This window comes from Balaenoptera ricei, chromosome 19 (genome assembly GCF_028023285.1).
Source record: "Balaenoptera ricei isolate mBalRic1 chromosome 19, mBalRic1.hap2, whole genome shotgun sequence".
Classification (NCBI taxonomy): Eukaryota; Metazoa; Chordata; class Mammalia; order Artiodactyla; family Balaenopteridae; genus Balaenoptera; species Balaenoptera ricei.
The window spans coordinates 31,971,073-31,992,508 of record NC_082657.1 but is presented as its reverse complement, the minus strand read 5'-3'; the positions used below and the strand labels follow the sequence as shown (position 1 = coordinate 31,992,508).

Genomic DNA, 21,436 nt, shown 5'->3' with positions numbered 1-21,436 from the left:
CTGGGGCCTGCCTGAATCCTGTGGAGGGGTGGCAAGCGGTCAGCTTTGGATATAATTGGAAAGATGAGCCAACAGAGTCCTTTGATGATTTGATGAGGGAAGGGAGAGAGAAAGACTGGATTCAAGGATGATTTTTGGCCTGAGTCACCGGAACTGAGTCACTTCCCCATCAAAGGAGACGAGGAAAGGCTGCGGGTGGAGTGGTTTGGGGAGAGGAGGAGGAATTCGGTTTTGCTCGCATGATTGAGATGCCTATTGACAACCAAGGGGAAGTGCTGTGGGCAATTGAATATATGAGTTTGGTGCTCGGGAGATAATTATCTAGGAGTTTTTAGCGTATGCAAAGGTAAATAATATTTTTGAAAGTTTATTTCCTTAAAAAAAAATCTTGCTTTGTACTTGAACCTGTTAATGTATGTGTGCATATGTATATATGTGTGTGTATAATTGTATATATGTGTGTGCATAATTCTCTCAATACATAATTGTATAATTAGCAGAATTATGTGTGTATATGTATGTATGTTCTCCTGCTAATTATACCTCATACTCCATTGTTTGCAGTTTTTTGTTTCTAGCCTATTGTTGACCCCCTAACCTTTGGTACAGACTGACTTTATTGACCAAGTCATTCTCTGTTTCCTGGTATGGCACTCCAGATTTACCCCTGATTATCATCAGTATTACTATCATTCGCCATATTGGGCTTGTGTTCACTCTTTTGGGCTGTCTATCTTGAAACAGATTACCACTGCTGAAAATGGTTAAAACTTGATTATCTCTGGTAAGTTCTTTTCCGCGGGGCAGTTAACAGAGCCTTCGAGAGTGTGTGAACTTAGCAGTGCAGCCTTCTCTATCATGTGACCATGCTTGGCACACTTGATCCACGATGGCACAGTTCATTTGTGTAAGCAACTTGACAGATGTCCTTACTGAGGCATCAAATTGGATGGTGTCTGCTAACAAATCTAATGGGAAAAAAGAAAAGAGAATTCAAAGGATTATCTTTTTTTTTTTTTTTAGGATTAAATTTGTGCCGTTTAGCTGTTTGATACCCTGTAGTTAATGCTGCTTTATTAGAAGCCCATACAGTTCTTCACATGGGTGTCAAAATAATTTCAGTGAAAATGATGTTGTGTGGACTCATCAGGCTGAAGTCTTCGTCTTGTGATTACAGATGGGTTATTGTCTGCTGTTTCACTGTCTTCCAAGCCTTTTGCTGGATGAGCTAGACTTAACAATCTCCATTAATTTACTTTGGCATTTCACATGGCTCGTCAGGCCACAAACACCATGGTCTTTAATAATTTTTTTTTAAATCCTGCAATGCTCCTTTTTAATTGATGTCCTTCATAAATTGTATTTGCCAAAGCTGTAATTACTCATCAAGCAGTGAAAGCAAACCTACCTCCAAGTACAATGAAGATGTTCTTTCGTGAAATTATTAAGATACAGAAGTTCGACATGCAGAGTAATTTTTTTAGCTCTGCTTTATAATTATATCTTTTGGGAATGTGTCTTTGGGGATCACACCTATTAGAGCCTATCAAATTGGAAAGGACCGATCATCACCAGTGCACCTCATAAATGCCCTTGCCTCACAGTGACCATTTCCCAATATATATGAAGTCTTTAAAACAGTTGGAATTGGCCTGTTTCTTTCATAATGTTTTTAAATGCTCTTTAGAGTGGTTAACTCTGTTTCACCTGAGTTTCATTTAATTTATTTGAAATATTTTGTTTTGACTCTTGAAATCGCATAGAAGAACCTTATATCATTGGGTAGGGGATCCTGGAAGGAACATCAGTGGAGAGTTACCATCGAAAAAGTTTGGAAATAGGCCAAATTAAGGTGACTTAGAATCTCATAATTTAGAAATTCGCATTTAGTTGATTCGCAAAATGCATAAACTTTACCATGGTGCAAAATTACGATACCAGCTTTTATAAGAAGGCTCCAGGGAGAGTAAGAAAGTACTGTCAATAAAGGATTTGGAACAAGGTTTCCCAGAGTGTGTTCCCACAGGGTGTCGTGAGGGAAACGAAAAGGAAGCGCTCCACAGCGAACCTGGGAGGGAAGTTTACCGTCTCCCACGTAAAGGAGAGTCAGGTGTGTCCAAGTAGGAACCTTGCCATCTTTTGCGTCATTTTGCCTCCAGTGTCTTGCATGTTGTAGGCATAGAAATATTTGCTGAAGAGTGAACTGCAGGACTTCTCAGAGCCTTTAACTTTACAGCGAGCACTGTGATTGATCCAAGAGAGCGCGGTGATCCGCAGCCTTTCCCAGACTTACTGGACTTTGGAACCCTTTTCTTGAGGAACGTTTTACTAGACTTAGTAAACGAGATACTCTCTGGGAAATTCAAGCTTTGAGTAAGATCGTTAAAAATAAAGTTTTGAAATTGATCGCTGAGTGAAATATTCAAGTTTTTTGCTGCGATTGGAACCTAAGTGATACAGATTATGCGGCAGGAGGGATGTCAGGCTTCATTGCTTGTATCTGTGATTTTGGGCAAGTTGCCTGACCCCGAAAAGCCTCAGTGTGTTCATCTGTAAAATAGGGATAGTAATTATATTTCTCTAACTGGTTCTTGGGAAAATAAATTACATTTGGTCCCACTCTGGAAAGTCAAATGAAATTATGTAGAGGACTTCACTGGGTAAACCCTTATTATCATTATCATTGTAAAAAAGTGAGGGATAAAATTGCTCCATTTAGGATGGTTGATTATGATACACTGAAGTTAAAATGCGATCGACCTTTCTCCCTCTCTCCCTTCCTTCAACAAATAGTGGAGGGCTTCTCACAGGCCAGGCGTTGTTTTTAGTTCTAGGGGAGACAGCAGTGAACATAGTTAAGGCCCCTTCCCTCGTGGACCTAGGGTTTTTGTAATATAATGTGTTTACCCATGTCATGGTCTCTTAGAACATAAATTTAATTGTACACAATTCAGTTAAAGTTAACTGTTCTGAGGTCATTATATTAGAGATCCGCCCCAAAGGATCACTTTTTCTCTCAGAATTGAACCTGTTCTTACATGAAACAAGCAACACAAGATTCAGAGGTCATGTTTTAAAAGAAAATAAATAAAATTAAGCTAGCATTACTCGATAAGGTAAAGCCAGGAAAACGTGGGATCCCTTTCTTCCTGATCAGGTCCACCATGGCAGTCAGGTGGCCAGATTTAGCAAATAAAAACATACAACATGCAGTTAAATTTGAATCCCCCATAAATAAAGAATAAATTTTTTTTTCTATAAGTATATCCCAAATACTGCAAGGGACATACTTATACTAAAATAAAAAGTGGTATATTTAAAAATGAAATTTAACTGGGCATCCTGTATTTTTTTTTTTTTTTTCCTGACGACCCTTCCTCTCTAAACCAGGGGCCCAGCCCCCTGCACAGAAAAAAGATGATTGCAACAAGTCAACGTTTGGATCCATCTGTGCAGAGGAGATATTTTACCCCAAACAGAATAGGAACCTTTGCTTCCATTTGAAATGATTTATAGCTGTTCCCGCCTGATCGCCGAGTGTTTCCAAATTAAAAGCCATTAATTAAGGCCTTCTATAGATACAAAAGATATGCGAGGAGTGCTTTGTAATTCCAGCTCAGTACTTCAGGTGAGAGCTTTTCAAATTACGTGGACCACTGGAGCCACCTGCTTGAGGAACCACGATGGGAGCCGTCTCGTGGCTCACCAGCACGCCACCGTGCCAGCGTTGTTACTGAATTTTCTCATTTCTCCAGGGCAAATACTAATTAATGGATACAATTCACAGCTGATTAGCTGTGGTTTCTTCAGTAATTACATTCGCATACTAACTGTTCAGAAGAGGATTTCTAACCCAGTTCTTATTTCACTCTAAGCTTAATTTGTTTTTTGAATTGTTTAGGCCCTTCGTTTAATAGCCATTTTATTTTTCTTTGTTGTTTTAGGTGCTATTAGATAATAAGTGAGTTTAATCTTTAAAAAAATGCTCTCTGATAATGAGCTGTTTGCCTTAAATGGATTTCTAATTCCCCAACAAAACCTACATTTAAATAACAGTAAAGTTGTGATACAGGCTTTCGGGAGGTTTGAGTCAGGAATTGGTACGTGGAATATACATCGTGGCCCAAGTTCTCGTAAATCTCCAAAAAGAACATTCTAAATGGAGGCCCGAGATCTTAATTCTAAAATCATTCATTCATCAAAAATTCCAAGGTAGAAACCTATCCCTTTTCTTGCATATATTTAACGTTGTAAAAAAAAAAAATGGGGGAAAACTGTGTGTGTGTGTGTGTTCATGCTCTCCTGCTCACGTGTTTATTTTTTAAATGATTTTTAAAACACTTTATTGAGGTATCATGGACCTACAAAAAAACTGTACATATTTCATGTATACAACTTGATGAGTTTGGAGATAAGTATACATTGGTGAAGCCATCACCATGTGTTTTTGATATCACATGCCTTCAGAGAAACTAGATAAAGGGCTTTCTTAAGTGCTAACAAATACATCTTTCATAAATCCTTATAAAGATACTTATCCAAAAGAATCTGAGGGCTCGTTGTGTGAGGATGTATCTAGGTGTGATTTTACAGGGTGGGATTTTGCTTCTGTAGACCATAACAGCGTTCTGGAACCCTTAGAGCCTTCCGTATAAATCCTGCTTGGTTCTTGGATCCCTGACATGAGAAAGGGCAGCGTGTCAGTCCGCTTCTGTGCAGGAATCCTACAGGTTCAGAGTCGGAGGATGAGAGCCCCCCAGAAATAAGTGCTTGTGGGTTTATTGGGAGGAGGATTATGTGGGTCTTTCATATCTATGTGTCTGTATCTATATTGATTCTCTGTATTTATCTGTGTGTTTGTATCTATCTGTGTACCTATCTCTTTGGGAAAATTGTGCCTTTTACTTTAAATAATTACTAGCTCTATTTATAATAGAGAATGGATATACATTTCACCCTGTGGAGACCAAACCTATGTGTTATTTGATGCATGAAAGGAAGGAAATAATACACTTTATAAAAAGAAGGGCATTCTTTTACCATTTAAAAATCATGAAAATAATATAGCTCTGGATAATTATGCTCACAGAGCCTTTCCACATTGCCAGACTGATAAGAGAATGTTTAAAGCAACAAAACGTTCCTACTTAGACCATCTGAACCTGAAAATACGTTTCTGCCAAAATCCAAGTTTTACATTTTGATAACAGGTCTCTAGAAGGAAAGAGCTTATGTCTGAAATGCTGATACAGTCTTATTTGTGATGGCCTGAATGGGCTATTGTGTTAGGGAATTAAATAAAAATTGCTGTGTTCATAGGATCCCGCTTATTTTTTAAACCTCTTTGCACTTAATGTTACATTGAGAGATTAAATACCACTGTTTTCAACAGCTCTGATGGATACAGATATCGTTTTAAACTCTGGAGATTTAAAAAATATTCTTTAGTCTTATTATTTATTTATATTCATGCCACACCCCATTCACGGGAAAATAGAATTTGAGTCCTGGGAATTGAATTCTATTCACTTTAATTCACATTTTAACCTACCCACACTTGTGACATCTGTTCTTGAAAAGTAAGCTATGAAATCCCAACATGCTTTAAAAATGTGTCAGGGTGATTTTCTTGGAAACTCTTTTCCTGCTAACCTCTGACAAATGCTAGTTCGATAAACAACACCCACTAGTGACCAGTTGGCCAAATGTTTACAATTGTCTCCCTTTGCTATTAGTCTCGATGAGAAACAACACTATTTTCTAGAATTATCGCGTTAGCTTATGTCGGTGCTTTATTTTCTGAGGGAACCAGCCGACAGCATATAGTATAGTGCAATCTGTCACAGTTCACATTTGGTCCGAGTGAAACCACCCTTTTATCTCATAACACCAACATTCTTTCCAGATCCCATCTGAGCAGTAAGTAAACCCCCAGAATTCTTTATGATCCTGCATATTAACATAAAACAATCTGTTTTCTTTCAGTTTGGAAATAACAATAACTACATGAATATGGCTGAAGCAAACAACGCTTTCTTTGCAGCCAGCGAGGTAGGTGTCTGCCTTAATGTATCTGTTCATGTTTTGTGTGTTATTTAGATCATTTAACAGGCTTGAAGGGAAAAGCCAAGTATTGAATTTATCTTGTTATTACGTGGCACGAGGTAACGACTTTGGAGGAAAAATGAGAAAAACCTATTGGAAGAGAAAATAACCTGACAAGTCTTTATCACTCGTCCATAGGCTGTTAGGAACGTTAGTAGTTCACATACACATCTCTTGATGAAAAGAATATAGATGCAAGCAAAAGTAAATATATAAGAAAGGATAGAATATCTATCCAAACTATATTTGGAAACTAGGATGGAAGGGACTCCTAATAGAAAATATTTAAACTTCACACAGCTCTGGGGATAATTTCATTAAGTTGACATGGTTTGGGAACAGTGTGGCAGAACAGTATTACAATTTCTGGGGTCGTCAGTGAGAGTGGTGTAAAATGAGTGTTTTTGTTAGATTCCCACACCCGAGTACGGTGCCTGGGCACATAGTAGATGCTCAATAAATATGTATTGAATGAATGAATGAATGAATGGGCATGCTCCAAGACTCGGCTATAGCTAGGAAAATTAAGTCGATGGATTTGAAATGCAACACCATGGTGGCTCTGAGTTTGTCTGCAGTTTACCAGTGCCCATGGAACAAACATATTTTTGTTGCTGTTTTCACTGCCTTCCCTACTTAGTGACTTAAGGCTGCTGTCTTGGTCTCATTGGCCTGCCCTCCAGAACAACCTCCATCTTGATTAGATCAAGAAAGAGTGGATATATGTACATGTATAACTGCCTCACTTTGCTGTACAGCAGAAAGTAACACAACATTGTGAATCAGCTATACTCCAATACAAATTTTTTAAAAAAGAAATGGTTTCCTAAATATGGTAGACCGTGTGAGATTTAAGATTTTAAAACAAGAACAAGCAGAAGTGAAATTTGTCCAAATGGAACATTTCCTCTTGTGATTCCTGTAATAAAAAGTCTTCATTTTCCAAATACATTCAAATATAGGAAACTGGACCAGCTTGACCCCAGAGAATGAAAATCATAATGGCTTCGTAAATGATCTCAGTTACAGGGAAGCAAGTGGTATGGAAGAAATTAACTTGGAGAAATTAGTAGAAAAAGTTGGGGAATCGAGAACTAAGAGTATCCGTAGATTAATCATTTTTGCAGTGACCATCATCTCTCTAACCAAGGAGACCGCCTAGATAAGGGAATATTGTTTGGCACTGGCTGCTGTGTTGTTTGTGATAATGAGCACAAACCCCATCTGTAAGGACAACATGATGTTTCATTCTGTAGGATTTTTTTCCCTACATTTGAATCAAACATTGATGAAAGCTCTACTGCCAGCAGCTGTTCAGAGACAATTTAATTCCAGCTGTGATAATTCACCGTGTCAGACATTGGCTGTTATATGTTGATACAACAGTTCTCCAGATTTGCATTTTTATCAAAAGGAACAAATGTTTTGAACATCTCAGTACAGATGGTATTTAATCATGTACATACTACTTTAACATGTACAAGGTAAACACTGGAAAGTCAATATCTGTAAAAAGTAATCATATAAACTCTAACTGATTAATCTGATATTGGTCATATGGCATAGTTGCAAAAGTCAATGTCTTTTTCTTTGGTTGCTGCCATACTTGGTTATTTTTATTATCTCAGATAACCAGTGTTGTGATTACTCTTTTCTCTAAGGAATGTTTAGCTTTATATTTAATGGATTACCCCTCTTTAAAAGTCATTTAAGATTTTAGCATTTTCTTAGTTATATAATATAATATTATGGTATTATTTTATTAGGTTATGAAATAGTAATATATTAAATTCTAGCTCAAAATTAATTTGTCTTTAAAAAAATATACTGGAGGAACACATAATATGTAAGATCTCTCTTTATTCCTTAACAAAAATAAAAATGACAACCTCCTTAATTTTAACTACCTCACTTAAGACATGTTAGAATTTAAGAAGTAATCTTATATAATTATTTCACTGTACATCTTTTCTTGAACAAAAAATAAAGCCCAAGTAAATGTTAATGCACTATGTTATAGTAGGTGCCTAATTTCCCAATCACTGCATTAAAAGTAAATTTATTTGTTTTTTTAACATTTTAATGAGTACAGACTAATTCAGGAAGACTTTAGGTTTGATGCTGTAAAGTCGAAATTGTGCCTGAAACTGATTCCCTTCCCATAGGTATCGCCCTGTAGATAACACTGCGGGGACCAGGATGCTCTGAGTTTGAAATTCACACATTTGCTTTATGTTTTCTGTCTGTGTCATGATTACCCTGACCATTTTTAAAGTACTTTAAATATTTATTGAAATAATATTTCAAGTGTTAATTACAGTGGTAATGAAAACAGCCAAATGCCACATATCAAGAATGAGTGTTTATCCGTATTGTTAATGTGATATGTTAGATTTCATTAAGCAGTAATGGGGTAGCAAATGAGTCACAAATTACAGTTGCATCTGTTACTAGACCACATTAGTGCCAAAATAACGGCAAATGCAGCCATAGGGTTACATTCATTAGCCAACCACGCTTGTGGCCAATTCACCCCTTTGTGTTTGAGAACTCGGGGTACCACAGTCAGAAATTGACATCCTTTGGGGGGTCATTATTAGAATAAATATGTCAGAAAATCTAATATTTCATTCTAGCTTTCAAATGTGTTATTATGCTCTAATGTTTTGCATCTATTGAATCTGCTAAGAACCTCAAGATGTTCAATTGTCCTGCCATAGACTCCCATAGCTTGTGACCTCTTTATTTCTGGTGAGATACAAATAGTAGTTGACAGGTTCTATAGGCAAGAAATGTTTTTTTTTTTTTTCCCCTTGCATTTGTTTCTATTTTCTCTCAAATGGTTCTTAAGTTACATCATCATTGATAGCTTGAAGAAGGATGATTTTCAGCTCTTAATTAGTTCTTTTAACCAGTTACAACAGATTCAAATTATCTGGCACCAATTCATTCTTCAAAAAATACTATTAATAATAAATGAACTATAATGTTGACCCTCTGAGCTAGGAATAAAAAGTATCTGAGCTGTCCCCGAACCCCTTCACCCTACCAAAAAGATATTCTAGACCTTGACCCTTCTCCCCACAAAATCCAAGTTCTATTTTAAGAAAGATAATTCATGGGGTTCAGCAAGGCAGCCCTGATTTGCATCCCAAGGCCCTATGTGAAAACACTATCTTTAAGAATCTAAGTAGCCATGAAGAAAACAATGCATTATTTACTTAGGTCTTGAGAAATAACACTTGTCTAGGTAGTTGAGCAACATCCATGGAATTAGAACATTTCTATCAATATATCTCTATGCTCGTTCTATGGTCTTTAAAAGCTGAAGACTGGAAGAAAAGTGTTCTGATAAATACATATCGAAATCTTCCTATAAAAGAAAATAACTCTCCTTACAATTTAAATAAAAGCCCTAGATATATATACTCTGATAATCCTTATATGAAATGCTTTATTACAGACAGTAACAATTTCCATGGAAGCATTCATTGCACTTGAGAATATACCAATAAGGAAATTTAAAAAGCAAACCATACATTCAATATCACTTGTTTTATATGTTGTGGCAGAAAGTAAATATGTGTAATGTTCACTTCTGGATTAATGTTGTGTGTGTGCTTCACAAAATCGTCAGCATTTGATGAAGCATGTGGGTAATGTAAGCGTTTGAGCCGTTTCACTAACATATCAATAAAGTGGCAATTTGTTATATAGCCAAATCTAATGTCGCTGGTGCTGCAACTAACAACAAAGACAGATGTTGCTAATTAAGTACGCATTAAAAAACTGTTAATACTGATACTCCATTAAAATCATATGATAATGAGACTCAAATCTTTAATCAGAATGATCAGCAAAACTTTATATATGGAAATCTGTGTTTAAGATATTTTCATTTGAGAAATAAATGTTTGGCCTAGCTATGTAGTATTTTCATGCGAAATTTTTCTTTTTCCCTCCAAGGAGAAATAAGATATAGGAAGAGAATATGAAGATATCTGTATTTTGTTTCCTTTAGCAGACGTTCCATACACCAAGCCTCGGGGATGAGGAGTTTGAAATACCCCCGATCACGCCGCCTCCAGAGTCGGACCCCGCTCTGGGCATGCCTGATGTACTTCTACCTTTTCAAGGCCTCAGCGATCCGTTGCCTTCCCAGGGAAGTGAATTCACGCCCCAGTTTCCCCCTCAAAGCCTGGATCTTCCTTCCATTACAATCTCAAGGAATCTCGTGGAACAAGATGGCGTGCTTCATAGCAGTGGGTTGCATATGGTAGGCAGCAAATTTACTGCTTGAAAGTGTTTTAGTTATTGTTTGTACTTCTCAGGGTAAAGATCTGAGAGCCCATGTTCTAAAACATGCTCGTGCCTATGCACCGGTGGACCTGTGGATTGTTCCTCCCAATGCCATTTAAATGCAGGTAGTGGATTAATCCCTGGTGTGGGACAAGAGCTTGCAGGGTTGGTTGACTTGAAAGAGGAGGACCCAACAAGATCCTTCTGGTTTGAAATGAGTTTCTGAGGAGTCTGATTCATTGGTTTGAAAGCAGCCCATCTTCCCTTGCCTTTGGTTTGACAAGGAGGTGTACTTGAGTTGAAAGTTTGGCCAGGAGAGTTTTTAGAAATGGAAGCCCTTATCAAGTGCCCGGGTCTTTCGCATTTGTTGGATTAAAGCATCACGTTTATGATACATGATTTGCTCCTACCTGAGATGAAATATCAAACTGTGGTACAGAGAAAGGGAGAAAGAATAATTGCTTATAACCAGCAGAGAAAAATATAGAGCGGGTTATTGTGTGAAATATACCTAATTGTGGTATTTATTGTCGTAAACATCAAGTAAGGCCCTCCAGAGAGCCAAGGTTACTAATGCAATAATTCTGGTTCTGTTTTTCTTAGTGTGCAATTATAGTTAGCAATCACCAGAGTAAATCTGCTTAAGTATTTTAAACTCTTCTGCTGGGATTTTTTTTTTTTTCTACCATAGTATATAATGCATTTGTGTCTATCTAGGTGAGGTACTAGGCAGACATTTTAAAACAAGATTAATAGTTTATAGGGCTTTTTTTTTTAACCCTGATAAAATGAAACAGATGTGTTGGTATAACAAAAAACAATTCCTATTGCTTGTTTACATATTTCTGTGCACATTATGACCATGCCAGCGATGTTTATTGGTTTCATTGTTAATTCCCCAGATAACAACAGATGATTGCCAAATATGTAGTGGATTAGCAGTGCAAAGATTCAGTGTGCTCTCTGAAATATAAGATTACTTTCCCACATAGGATTGCGGCAACATAATTTTCTTTGCCTGTGATCTTTTGTGTTTGAGCTGAACATCAGGGTTTTTATTTTTACTTTTTTGTCAGAAAAGAATGCAGGGAACAGTCGGGAAATGGTCATTAAGTATTCATAAACGTTCCTCGCCATCACAAATAATTGTTTCCTGTGGACTTTCTTACATTTTTGTCCCTTTGACACTGGAAGGGAGGGTTCTGTCCTCTGTTCCTCTATAATCAGCCTTGCAGTGTTGTGCCTGGAAAATAATAAAAATAAAAAGGGTGTTTAGTCACCAAGAGAGTTTGCCCAGGGTTCACCATTATTCATAGATGCTCAGCGAGGCTCATTTAAGTTAGGGAAATAGTTAAAAGACCATATAATGCATGCTAAAATGTGTGCTTTATTAAATTGGTAAATATTTATTAATAATATAAGAATCTGCCTTTAAATTAAACATCTGATGAATTACCTTGCCTTAAAGCTATAAAACTGTTATTGCTGCTATAAAAAAAGTGTAAAGGAGGCATTTTGACTATGAAATTTCATTTCATGGTCAATTGAATTTACTATATTGGAAAGAACTAAAGATGGAATCATAAAATAATTATGATATTCACATACACTTAAAGAACAATGCTTTCACGGACTGGCATTGGAAGAGAGGACTCAATTTTTAATGCTTCTTGTGTAATGTATTGCTAATCACTCAAGCCGTTGAATTTATTTCATTGATTTTTAAAAGTATGAGTACTTTAGCCAAGTGCAAGCTGGTGTCATGGTATTTACGTGGACCTCATCACATTTATTGGTGCCTTTCTGAAGTTTTGCTGAACCCGAGTGATATTTATTTTGGCTGGAAACAAACTAATCTTGTTGAAAATTCTAGTAGAATTTCATCTTGAAGAAATGTCATGGGATTTTAAATCACAAATGTTGGAAAAAATAAAATGTACCAGGACAGAATTATGATGAATACAATGTGTCGTTGGCTTTGTTCTATGTACTACCTGACATGTTCACCTATAAACTTGAATTCAGAATCGCCAGAGGCATGGTTAAAAATAGGTTATGTCAAGGTTCTTCTATATTTCCCTCCGGGTACCGAGGTGGCTGGCGACATCATAATGCTCCACAGCAAGTCCTCGGAGATTTCCCTTAGGAAGGTCACCAGAAAAATAATAAATAATACGTTATACATCATGCACTCGGCTTCCCAGTGTGCACCGGCTATCATACCTTATGCAAGTAAGAAGTTTTATTATCCAAATGAATATGGCTGTCTGTTAAGGATTGCTATGGTGAATTAAGACTTTCATATAAGAAGAAAAGCCAGCTTGTTTATGGGGTATTGAACCAGCTTTTCTTCAGAGCTTCATTGGTTTTCCTTTAGAAAGAGTGACAGTTTGTCACATTACTGATTAGCTGCATTTTTGTTGGCAACCAGCACAACATGTTTATCTTCCTTAAGTTCCTGCCATTATATTTAAAAAACAGAAAGCAGGAACAAAAAAGAAAAGGGGGGGATTAAAAAGAGTCTAATAATTAGCATTCCCATTTCAAAATATGCAAATAATGCCCTGGTATTCAAAAGCGAATTGTTGAAAAAATTGAAAGTCAATGCATTTGTGACTTCAAAGAACAACCTTGATTTGCTTGTTGTGGATATGTGTATTTTCACACAGGATGTCGCTGGCAAGTTGAAATCAACAGTCATAGTTTGGTTAAAAATTCTTTACCTCTAAGCATTATTGTCAGTTCAGATGATCATCTGGAAATTATTTTAATCTACAAAAGATTGCAATCCTAAAAATCTACAACGTGCGCTCCAAAGGGTTTCTTTCTTTTTTTTTTTTTTTAACACCTCTCTGTAATCTGCCCAGTCTGCTGAGTAGCATTGACATCAGTAGTACATCAATTTCAGAAAGTGGATTATTTTTACTAGACAGCTATTGTGACATATTGGGTCAGTCATAAATGAAAGATATTCATGCAAGCATGCAATACTTGTAATGAAGTCTCACTCTGACCTTCTGTATGATTGATTCTGTAATTTAGTTTTCTCAGGCAGTGCCTGAAATGAAATGAAATCATGTTGAACAAGTTTTGAATACCCACAGTGCACCAGGAGAAGAAAAATCTGCAGCCCTAGAGGCTTGAGAGAGAGCAGCTGAACGATTTATCTCTATGCTATTATAGCCTTTGCCAGCATTCAACATTTCTTTTTTTTTTTTTTTTTTTTCTTATTTGGCTTAAGTACTTAATTCTGCAGGTAGCAGTAAATGGGAAAATAAAATGCTGTTCAGATTTAAAATGACAGGACAGGAGTATGTGCAGGGGACTGATAAAATATCTTGAATAGAACTGACCTTTCATGTAGCTGAAAGTTACTGGGGGATTCATCCTCATAATTACCATATAGATTATTTTTATTTCTTTCCTGCAATGAAACATTTCAGAGAGCAGTAGTGCTGATTGAATGAAAATTGAACTTGTTAACATTCTTTTCAGCTTAGCCTGTTGTACATAACAGAAGGTTAGCTTTGATGAATTTCAAAATTCTCTTTGATATCCAAGAAACAGACAGTAAAATAATTGTCTCTAGTCTGATATTTTGTATGCCCCCCAAAAGAGAATTTATAAAACACACTGATAATTCACATACTTTTTCTTCGTGCATTATGTTTCATGTTTGGAAGAGCGACGTTTCCTGTTTGATATTGCTTTGGACTTAATTGCGATAGCGCATATTTATAGAAAACACTACTGGTGCTCTGATAATATCAAACATAGTACTAGAAAATTGACAAAGATGGAAGTAAGGGAGCTGAATTTGGGTATGGCAGTCTCTGTACCCGTTAAGGAAAGAGAATAAGAGAGAAAAAAGTCCTACAGAAGGTATGCACACAGAGAAGAAAAGTACCAGCTTTTAAAATATTCACCAAGCTCTTATGTCATAATACAGACAGACATCATTTTTGATCAGAAAAATAAGAATGTATCAAAATAATACTCCTAAAATTACCAGGCTTATTTTAGAAGTTTTGATTTTTCGTACAGTCATTTAGTAGGGGTCTAATTCTGAATTATTTTTATTTTCACAAAATAACTTTCATGCCACTTTTGTACTATCCAAAATCTTACGTTAAGAGAAATCCCAGACTTTTCAATTAATACATCGTTTTAGCAATGTAGCTTAATGTGTTACAGATAAAACAGTTATTTCATGGGTCATTAATGTGTTTAATGCATGGAACATTCTATTAAAACAAGCCCTTATTATTGTTATGGACAGGTTCATTGCCATTGTCAATAGAGGCTGCAGAGCTAAATTCCACAGGACGATTACCATTTAGCCATTGGGGGGACCAACAAGTTCTCATACAAATTGAACGATTAACTCAGTAATGTTTATTTTTGGTCAGGTCATGGTCGAAATGTATTCTTATTGTAAATTAACAATAGAAAAGGCACATCTTATATAAGCAAAATAACTCACTTTGAGTGGAATGGGACCTATCTGTTCCAAGGCCAAAGTATATAATTAAAACCATATTAACTCTAGCAGACATTTGCTGAGCACCTACTAGGTGCTATATATTGTTCTTAATCATTAGAGACTGATCATTTATCAAACTGAGTTCTTGGTCAGCAGTGTCTCTTCCATGTAACAGAAAAATTCGGAGTCTGATGACTGCTTCAAAGAGGCATGTTGTCCAAAGTCGACTTTAATTAACTGTTGCTACACCTGGACAACCGTCTGCCCAAAATACCCAAGCCACAGACATTTTATGAGCTGCCTTTCTCGGTAGAGCAAATAGCCTTGTACCATACACAACTTAAAAGAAATATTCTTTATTCTCGGCCTGGAAATGCCTACTGACCCGGAACATATGAACATTGTCTTTAAGGTTGAGTTAACTTTAGGATCATGTATTAAAGGAGGGCGTGTTCCAAACTTCTACAAAACTCAATTAGCTCTTGTGAAGGGCAACACGTGATTACTTGGTTGATTTATCCCATTCAAGGAAACGTGTTATTAAAAAGTTAGGCTATGGTTTATTTCCCTGTATCTTGTTTTTAACATATATACTCTACAGTTACAATCTTCTATAGAATTGGCAGTATTTCCCTGTGGGTTAGGGACAGAAGACACACCATTCTACATCACTCAGATTCCCAAATAAAACTGGCTCGATGGCTCAAACAGTTTTTAGAGGGATGAGAGTTACTCCTGTACTGTGGCCTCACTTGTCACCCTTAGAAACGGTCTCCTTTGCTTGTTTACAGCCTGTCCTGTCCCCTCATCTGTCTTGTTTGCTACTGTCATCCTCAGGCCTGGAACAGTGTCTGGGCTGGAATACACGAGGCTCCCAATAAATATTATATTTGTGGAATATATGAATGAATGAAAGGATAATGAAAGAATATTTATTTGTTATTAAGAGCGTACCTTAATACTAAATAAAAATGGAGATGGGGAGGAGGTTTAAAGTATCAAAAGCTGGGGCTTCCCTGGTGGCGCAGTAGTTGAGAGTCTGCCTGCCAATGCAGGGCACACGGGTTCGAGCCCTGGTCTGGGAAGATCCCACATGCCGCGGAGCAACTAGGCCCGTGAGCCACAATAACTGAGCCTGCGCGTCTGGAGCTTGTGCTCCACAACAAGAGAGGCCGCGATAGTGAGAGGCCTGCGCACCGTGATGAAGAGTGGCCCCCACTTGCCGCAACTAGAGAAAGCCCTCGCACAGAAACGAAGACCCAACACAGCCAAAAATAAATAAATAAATAAATTTAAAAAAAAAATTTATCCTTCTATTTAAGTTTAAAAATAAATAAATAAATAAATAAATAATAAATAAATTTTTAAAAAAAATGTTTTAAAAAAGTATCAACAGCTGTAAAAATGGAATTCCTCTTTAAAATTTTAATTTAGGATTGAATAAAATCAACACAGAGCTGACTCCTTGGTAAAACAAAGGAGTTAGAGGGTACATAAGAAAATACCATTGTTTTATGATAAACTCTTGAAATTTTTATTTTGCTAAGAAACTATTCATTAACTTTGGGGAAGACTGGTTGTCACAAAACTTTCATGTGTAGGTATGTTTGATTATAACCCTGAGAGTAGTTATTAAGTAAAAAGTATCTATTTCGGTGCAGATATTTTGATAAATATAACGTTTAGGGTATGCAGGTCTGTAATTATCATTGGTGTATTTGGCACGACTGTGTTTGTTTCAGTTTCTGTTTGGGTTAGGAATGCACTCGCTACGCGTAAATGTTGATTGATTGTTTATTCGGAAATAAAATTTTAACCCCGCTATAGGACATAACTAAATAATTGAGCATAAAATTACTGGATTTCCTATTTGTAGTTCTCTGATATTTATTAATACAAAGCAATTTTTATTACTGATAATTAATTACTCTATTTCTCAAGAAATATTGATTTAAAAAGCTCATAGTGAAAATGTATTTAGTCACACTTTCTAATATATTTGGGTTATCTGCTTCTTAATTAGATGTTACCCTTTATTATGAAAACCTGATGTTGCAGTGTTACAGAGAATATTTACTTGTAAATGTCGATGGAAGGTGCATTAAATACATTTGCATGTTAGATTTTTAAAAATCCTTTGTGATAAAATCACCTCAGATGGAAGTAAGCATCATTGAACTGAGTAAAAATATCAATAGATAAAATAGAATAAGGTGTGATACTTAAAATTTAAAAATCTATTTGAAAGCTTATATCTTACATTTGTAAAAGAAACAAATACGCAAAACAGGAGGATGTGTGATTATGTATCACCAAGTATGCACCACAAAGATAAATTCCAGGCATGGGAAGGAAAGGGAAATTCACTCTGAGAGGACTTCGTGGAGGGACAGGTCCTTGCTCCCAGGCCGAAAGTAGGAGTGAAAAAGATTTGAATATGTAGAGGAGGGAGAGTTTTCTTGGCTAAAGAAATAAGAGCAACCCATTCCCATCCCCCCAAACCCCACATATCTTATATGAAGTATGGACATGGTAATATAACACAGTGATTTACACAGTAGGGATGTTTTTTCAACTTTCCGTTCTCTTTCAATCTTAAGTCAAGAAGGAAGTTTCAGTTTGGGGTTAATGAGTCTTTCACATCTCTCTTTCATCCTTTTTAAAAAAGAGAAAGCAGAACTCTGGCTCAGAACCTTAGGCAGATCTGCATATTTAGATGGACTGTAATGGAATTATTCAATACTTCCTTTACTTAGTATTTATCTGGCATTCCATTGATTATGGTGATTCCAGTTTTTAATTTATGCTAGTGATGTAAAGTTTCCTTTTTAATATAAAATTATTCAGATATTTAACCATTCACTCAAATGATTAACGTTCAATTGTAGACTGGATTTCAGGCAATTTAAGAAAACGGGGGACCTCTACCCCAAATCCCCCATTCCTTGGTTTCCTGTTTTAAAAAAACAAAAGACAAAGAGGCTCTTTCATCAGGTAGAGAGAGAGGCAAGCCTCAGCTGAGCACTCCCCCTACCAAGACATACACAAACCATCAAGGCATTGTTGCGCAAAGGCTTCGTTGAATTGTACTTATAGATAGAAGGCAATGTGCTTCCTGTTAGAAGTCCATGGCCTGCCCATTCTGAATGACCTTTCTGATTGCAAAAATTAATCCTTGAGTACTCTTCAAAACATAAGTTGAGGTGTTAGGCTATATATTTATACTATTTATAATTAAATCCAAGTTGTCCACAATTGATGGATGCCCATGAAGTATGATCAGTTAATACTTTCTTTTTTGAATTTTATTTTATTTATTTTTTATACAACAGGTTCTCATTAGTTATCTATTTTATACATATTAGTGTTTACATGTCAATCCCAATCTCCCAATTCATCCCACCACCACCCCACCCCTCCCGCCGCATTGCCCCCTTGGTGTCCATACATTTGTTCTCTACATCTGTGTCTCTATTTCTGCCCTGCAAACCGGTTCATCTGTACCATTTTTCTAGGTTCCACATATATGCGTTAATATACGATATCTGTTTTTCTCTTTCTGACTTACTTCACTCTGTATGACAGTCTCTAGGTCCATCCACGTCTCTACAAATGTCCCAATTTCGTTCCTTTTTATGGCTGAGTAATATTCCATTGTATATATGTACCACATCTTCTTTATCCATTCATCTGTTGATGGGCATTTAGGTTGCTTCCATGACCTGGCTATTGTAAATAGTGCTGCAGTGAACACTGGGGTGCATGTGTCTTTTTTTTTTTTTTTTTTTTTTTTATTTGCTTATTTATTTATTTATTTATTTATGGCTGTGTTGGGTCTTCATTTCTGTGCGAGGGCTTTCTCCAGTTGTGGCAAGCGGGGGCCACTCTTCATCGCCGTGCGGGGGCCTCTCACTATCGTGGCCTCCCTTGTTGCGGAGCACAGGCTCCAGACGCGCAGGCTCAGTAGTTGTGGCTCACGGGCCCAGTTGCTCCGCGGCATGTGGGATCTTCCCAGACCAGGGCTCGAACCCGTGTCCCCTGCATTGGCAGGCAGATTCTCAACCACTGCGCCACCAGGGAAACCCCTGTGTCTTTTTGAATTATGGTTTTTCCTGGGTATATGCCCAGTAGTGGGATTACTGCATCATATGGTAATTCTATTTTTAGTTTTTTAAGGAACCTCCATACTGTTCTCCATAGTGGCTGTATCAATTTACATTCCCACCAGCAGTGCAATAGGTTCCCTTTTCTCCACACCCTCTCCAGCATTTGTTGTTTGTAGATTTTCTGATGATTCCCATTCTAACTGGTGTGAGGTGATACCTCATTGTAGCTTTGATTTGCATTTCTCTGGTCATTAGTGATGTTGAGCAGCTTTTCATGTGCTTCTTGGCCATCGGTATGTCTTCTTTGGAGAAATATCTATTTAGGTCTTCTGCCCATTTTTGGATTGGGTTGTTTGTTTTTTTAATATTGAGCTGCATGAGCTGTTTATATATTTTGGAGATTAGTCCTTTGTCCGTTGATAATATTTTTTTTAAGATTTTTTTTTTTAATGTGGACCATTTTTAAAGTCTTAATTGAATTTGTTACAGTATTGCTTCTGTTTTATGTTTTGGTGTTTTGGCTGCAAGGCATCTGGGATCTTAGCTCCCCGACCAGGGATGGAACCCCCACCCCCTGCACTGGAAGGCGGGGTTGTAACCACTGGACCACCAGGGAAGTCCCCTGATCAGTTAATACTTATTGGAATGAGTAATATCCCTGGATAGGTACCAAGCCTTTAAACTTTGAGTGGCATCCTTCTACATCGTGAATAAAATCTAGGATGGATTACAAGGCCTGCTACTTTGGCCATTACTTGCCTCTCCAGCTTCACAGCGAGCCTCGCTTTTCCTGGCCAGTAATGCTGACCTCTCCTTTACTTATCCGTGATGTGCTTCCTTATGCCACGTGACTTTGTACAAGTTCTTCTTCTCTGCATACGATGCTCTTCCCTCTTTTCTAGCTCAGTTAGCTTCTTCTCTTCCTTTACACCTCAGCCCAGAGGGTCACCTCTGCAGGGAAGCATCCCCTGATTTCCCCACCTTGCATGATCTGGCCCATTCCCATCTCTCCAATCCCATTGCATTTCGCTGTTCACCTTGCCTACCCGGCTCCCATCTCTACGGGTCTCCTTTCCATTTCTCAAGAGTGCCAAGCCCTCTCCCACCTCAGACTTTGCATATGCTCTTCCCTCTGCTGGGAACATACTTTCTCCTCATTTCCTGATTGGCTTCTCCTCATTCTTTAGATATCGGCTCAAAAGTCATCTTGGAGAGGCCTTTCTTGCTGACTTAATCAAATGTAGCTACCCTCCCCAGAATAATTTTTTTTTTTTGTATAGCTTATTTTTTTCACAGTATCACAGTTTGAATCTTGTTTATGCATATGTGTTCTGTTTTCACAGACAGAACCTAATCTTTGGACACTCCCTCCTCCTCCCCCTCAAGAAGATGATTTCCATTATATTTGTCTAATAAAGTCATTCTCAAACCGGGAAGCGGGGGGATTTTGCCCAGCAGGGGACATTTGCCAATGTCTGGAGACATACGGTTGTCACAACCTGTGGGGGAGGGGAGGCTATTGGCACCTAGTGGGTAGAGACCAGAGATGCTGTTAAGCATTTACAATGCTCAAGGTGCATTGTAAGCAAAGAATATGATGCATTCTCCCAACAAAGAATTACCCAGACCAAAATGTCATTACTGCAGAAGTTGAGAAACTCTTATCTAATATCATCAATTAGAAGACAGAGTGAGATAAGAAGAGAGAATGAGTTGTTTCCAAACGATGAACAGTTTAGGAAGTGATACAGGTAAACTCTCCATATGAAACATAATTGTGAAAGGAGTTGAAGAAGCTACCAGCATTCAGTCCTTATTGTTGGATGCGCTAATAGCAATCTCTTATAACCCACTAGTTGCTTTGCCTTTCAGTGATCATTGGTAAATCTTTCAAGGCTTAATTTTAATAAGTGAAACGTAATGATTTACAAAAATGCATTAAATTTCTTTTTTTTTAATGTACAGTGTGGGGAAATACAGTCTATATCTATGTAATATCTTTTTTTAAAATTAATTTATTCATTTTTGGCTGCGTTGGGTCTTGTTGCCGCATGGGCTTTCTCTAGTTGCAGCGAGCGGGGGCTACTCTTCTTTGGGGTGCATGGGCTTCTCATTGCGGTGGCTTCTCCTGTTGTGGAGCACGGACTCTAGGCGCACGGGCTTCAGTAGTTGTGGCACGTGGGCTCAGTAGTTGTGGCTCGTGGGCTCTAGAGTGCAGGCTCAGTAGTTGTGGCGCACGGGCTTAGTTGCTTTGCAGCATGTGAGATCTTCCCAGACCAGGGCTTGAACCCGTGTCCCCTGCATTGGCAGGCGGATTCTTAACCACTGCGCCACCAGGGAAGTCTCAAAAACGCATTAAATTTCTTAGGGCTATATCCATGGTTATACATTTTCTTCTCATGTCAGTACTAGTAGGAAAAATGGTGAGCTATTTTGGAGGAGT

General features: G+C 37.4%; 1 protein-coding gene across 4 annotated transcripts in view; it reads left to right on the top strand.

Moving 5' to 3' along the window:
* The window catches only part of TOX3 (TOX high mobility group box family member 3), a 108,834-nt gene that overhangs the window by 68,747 nt on the left and 18,651 nt on the right, over positions 1–21,436 (top strand). For 2 of the 4 annotated variants that reach the window (XM_059905002.1, XM_059905004.1), the window contains exons 2-3: positions 5,986–6,051; positions 10,130–10,381. In XM_059905002.1, coding sequence (XP_059760985.1) covers positions 5,986–6,051; positions 10,130–10,381 — 318 coding nt within the window. Of the gene's footprint in view, positions 1–5,985; positions 6,052–10,126; positions 10,382–21,436 lie in introns of all 4 variants that reach the window. The other 2 variants (XM_059905001.1, XM_059905003.1) reach the window with 1 other exon arrangement.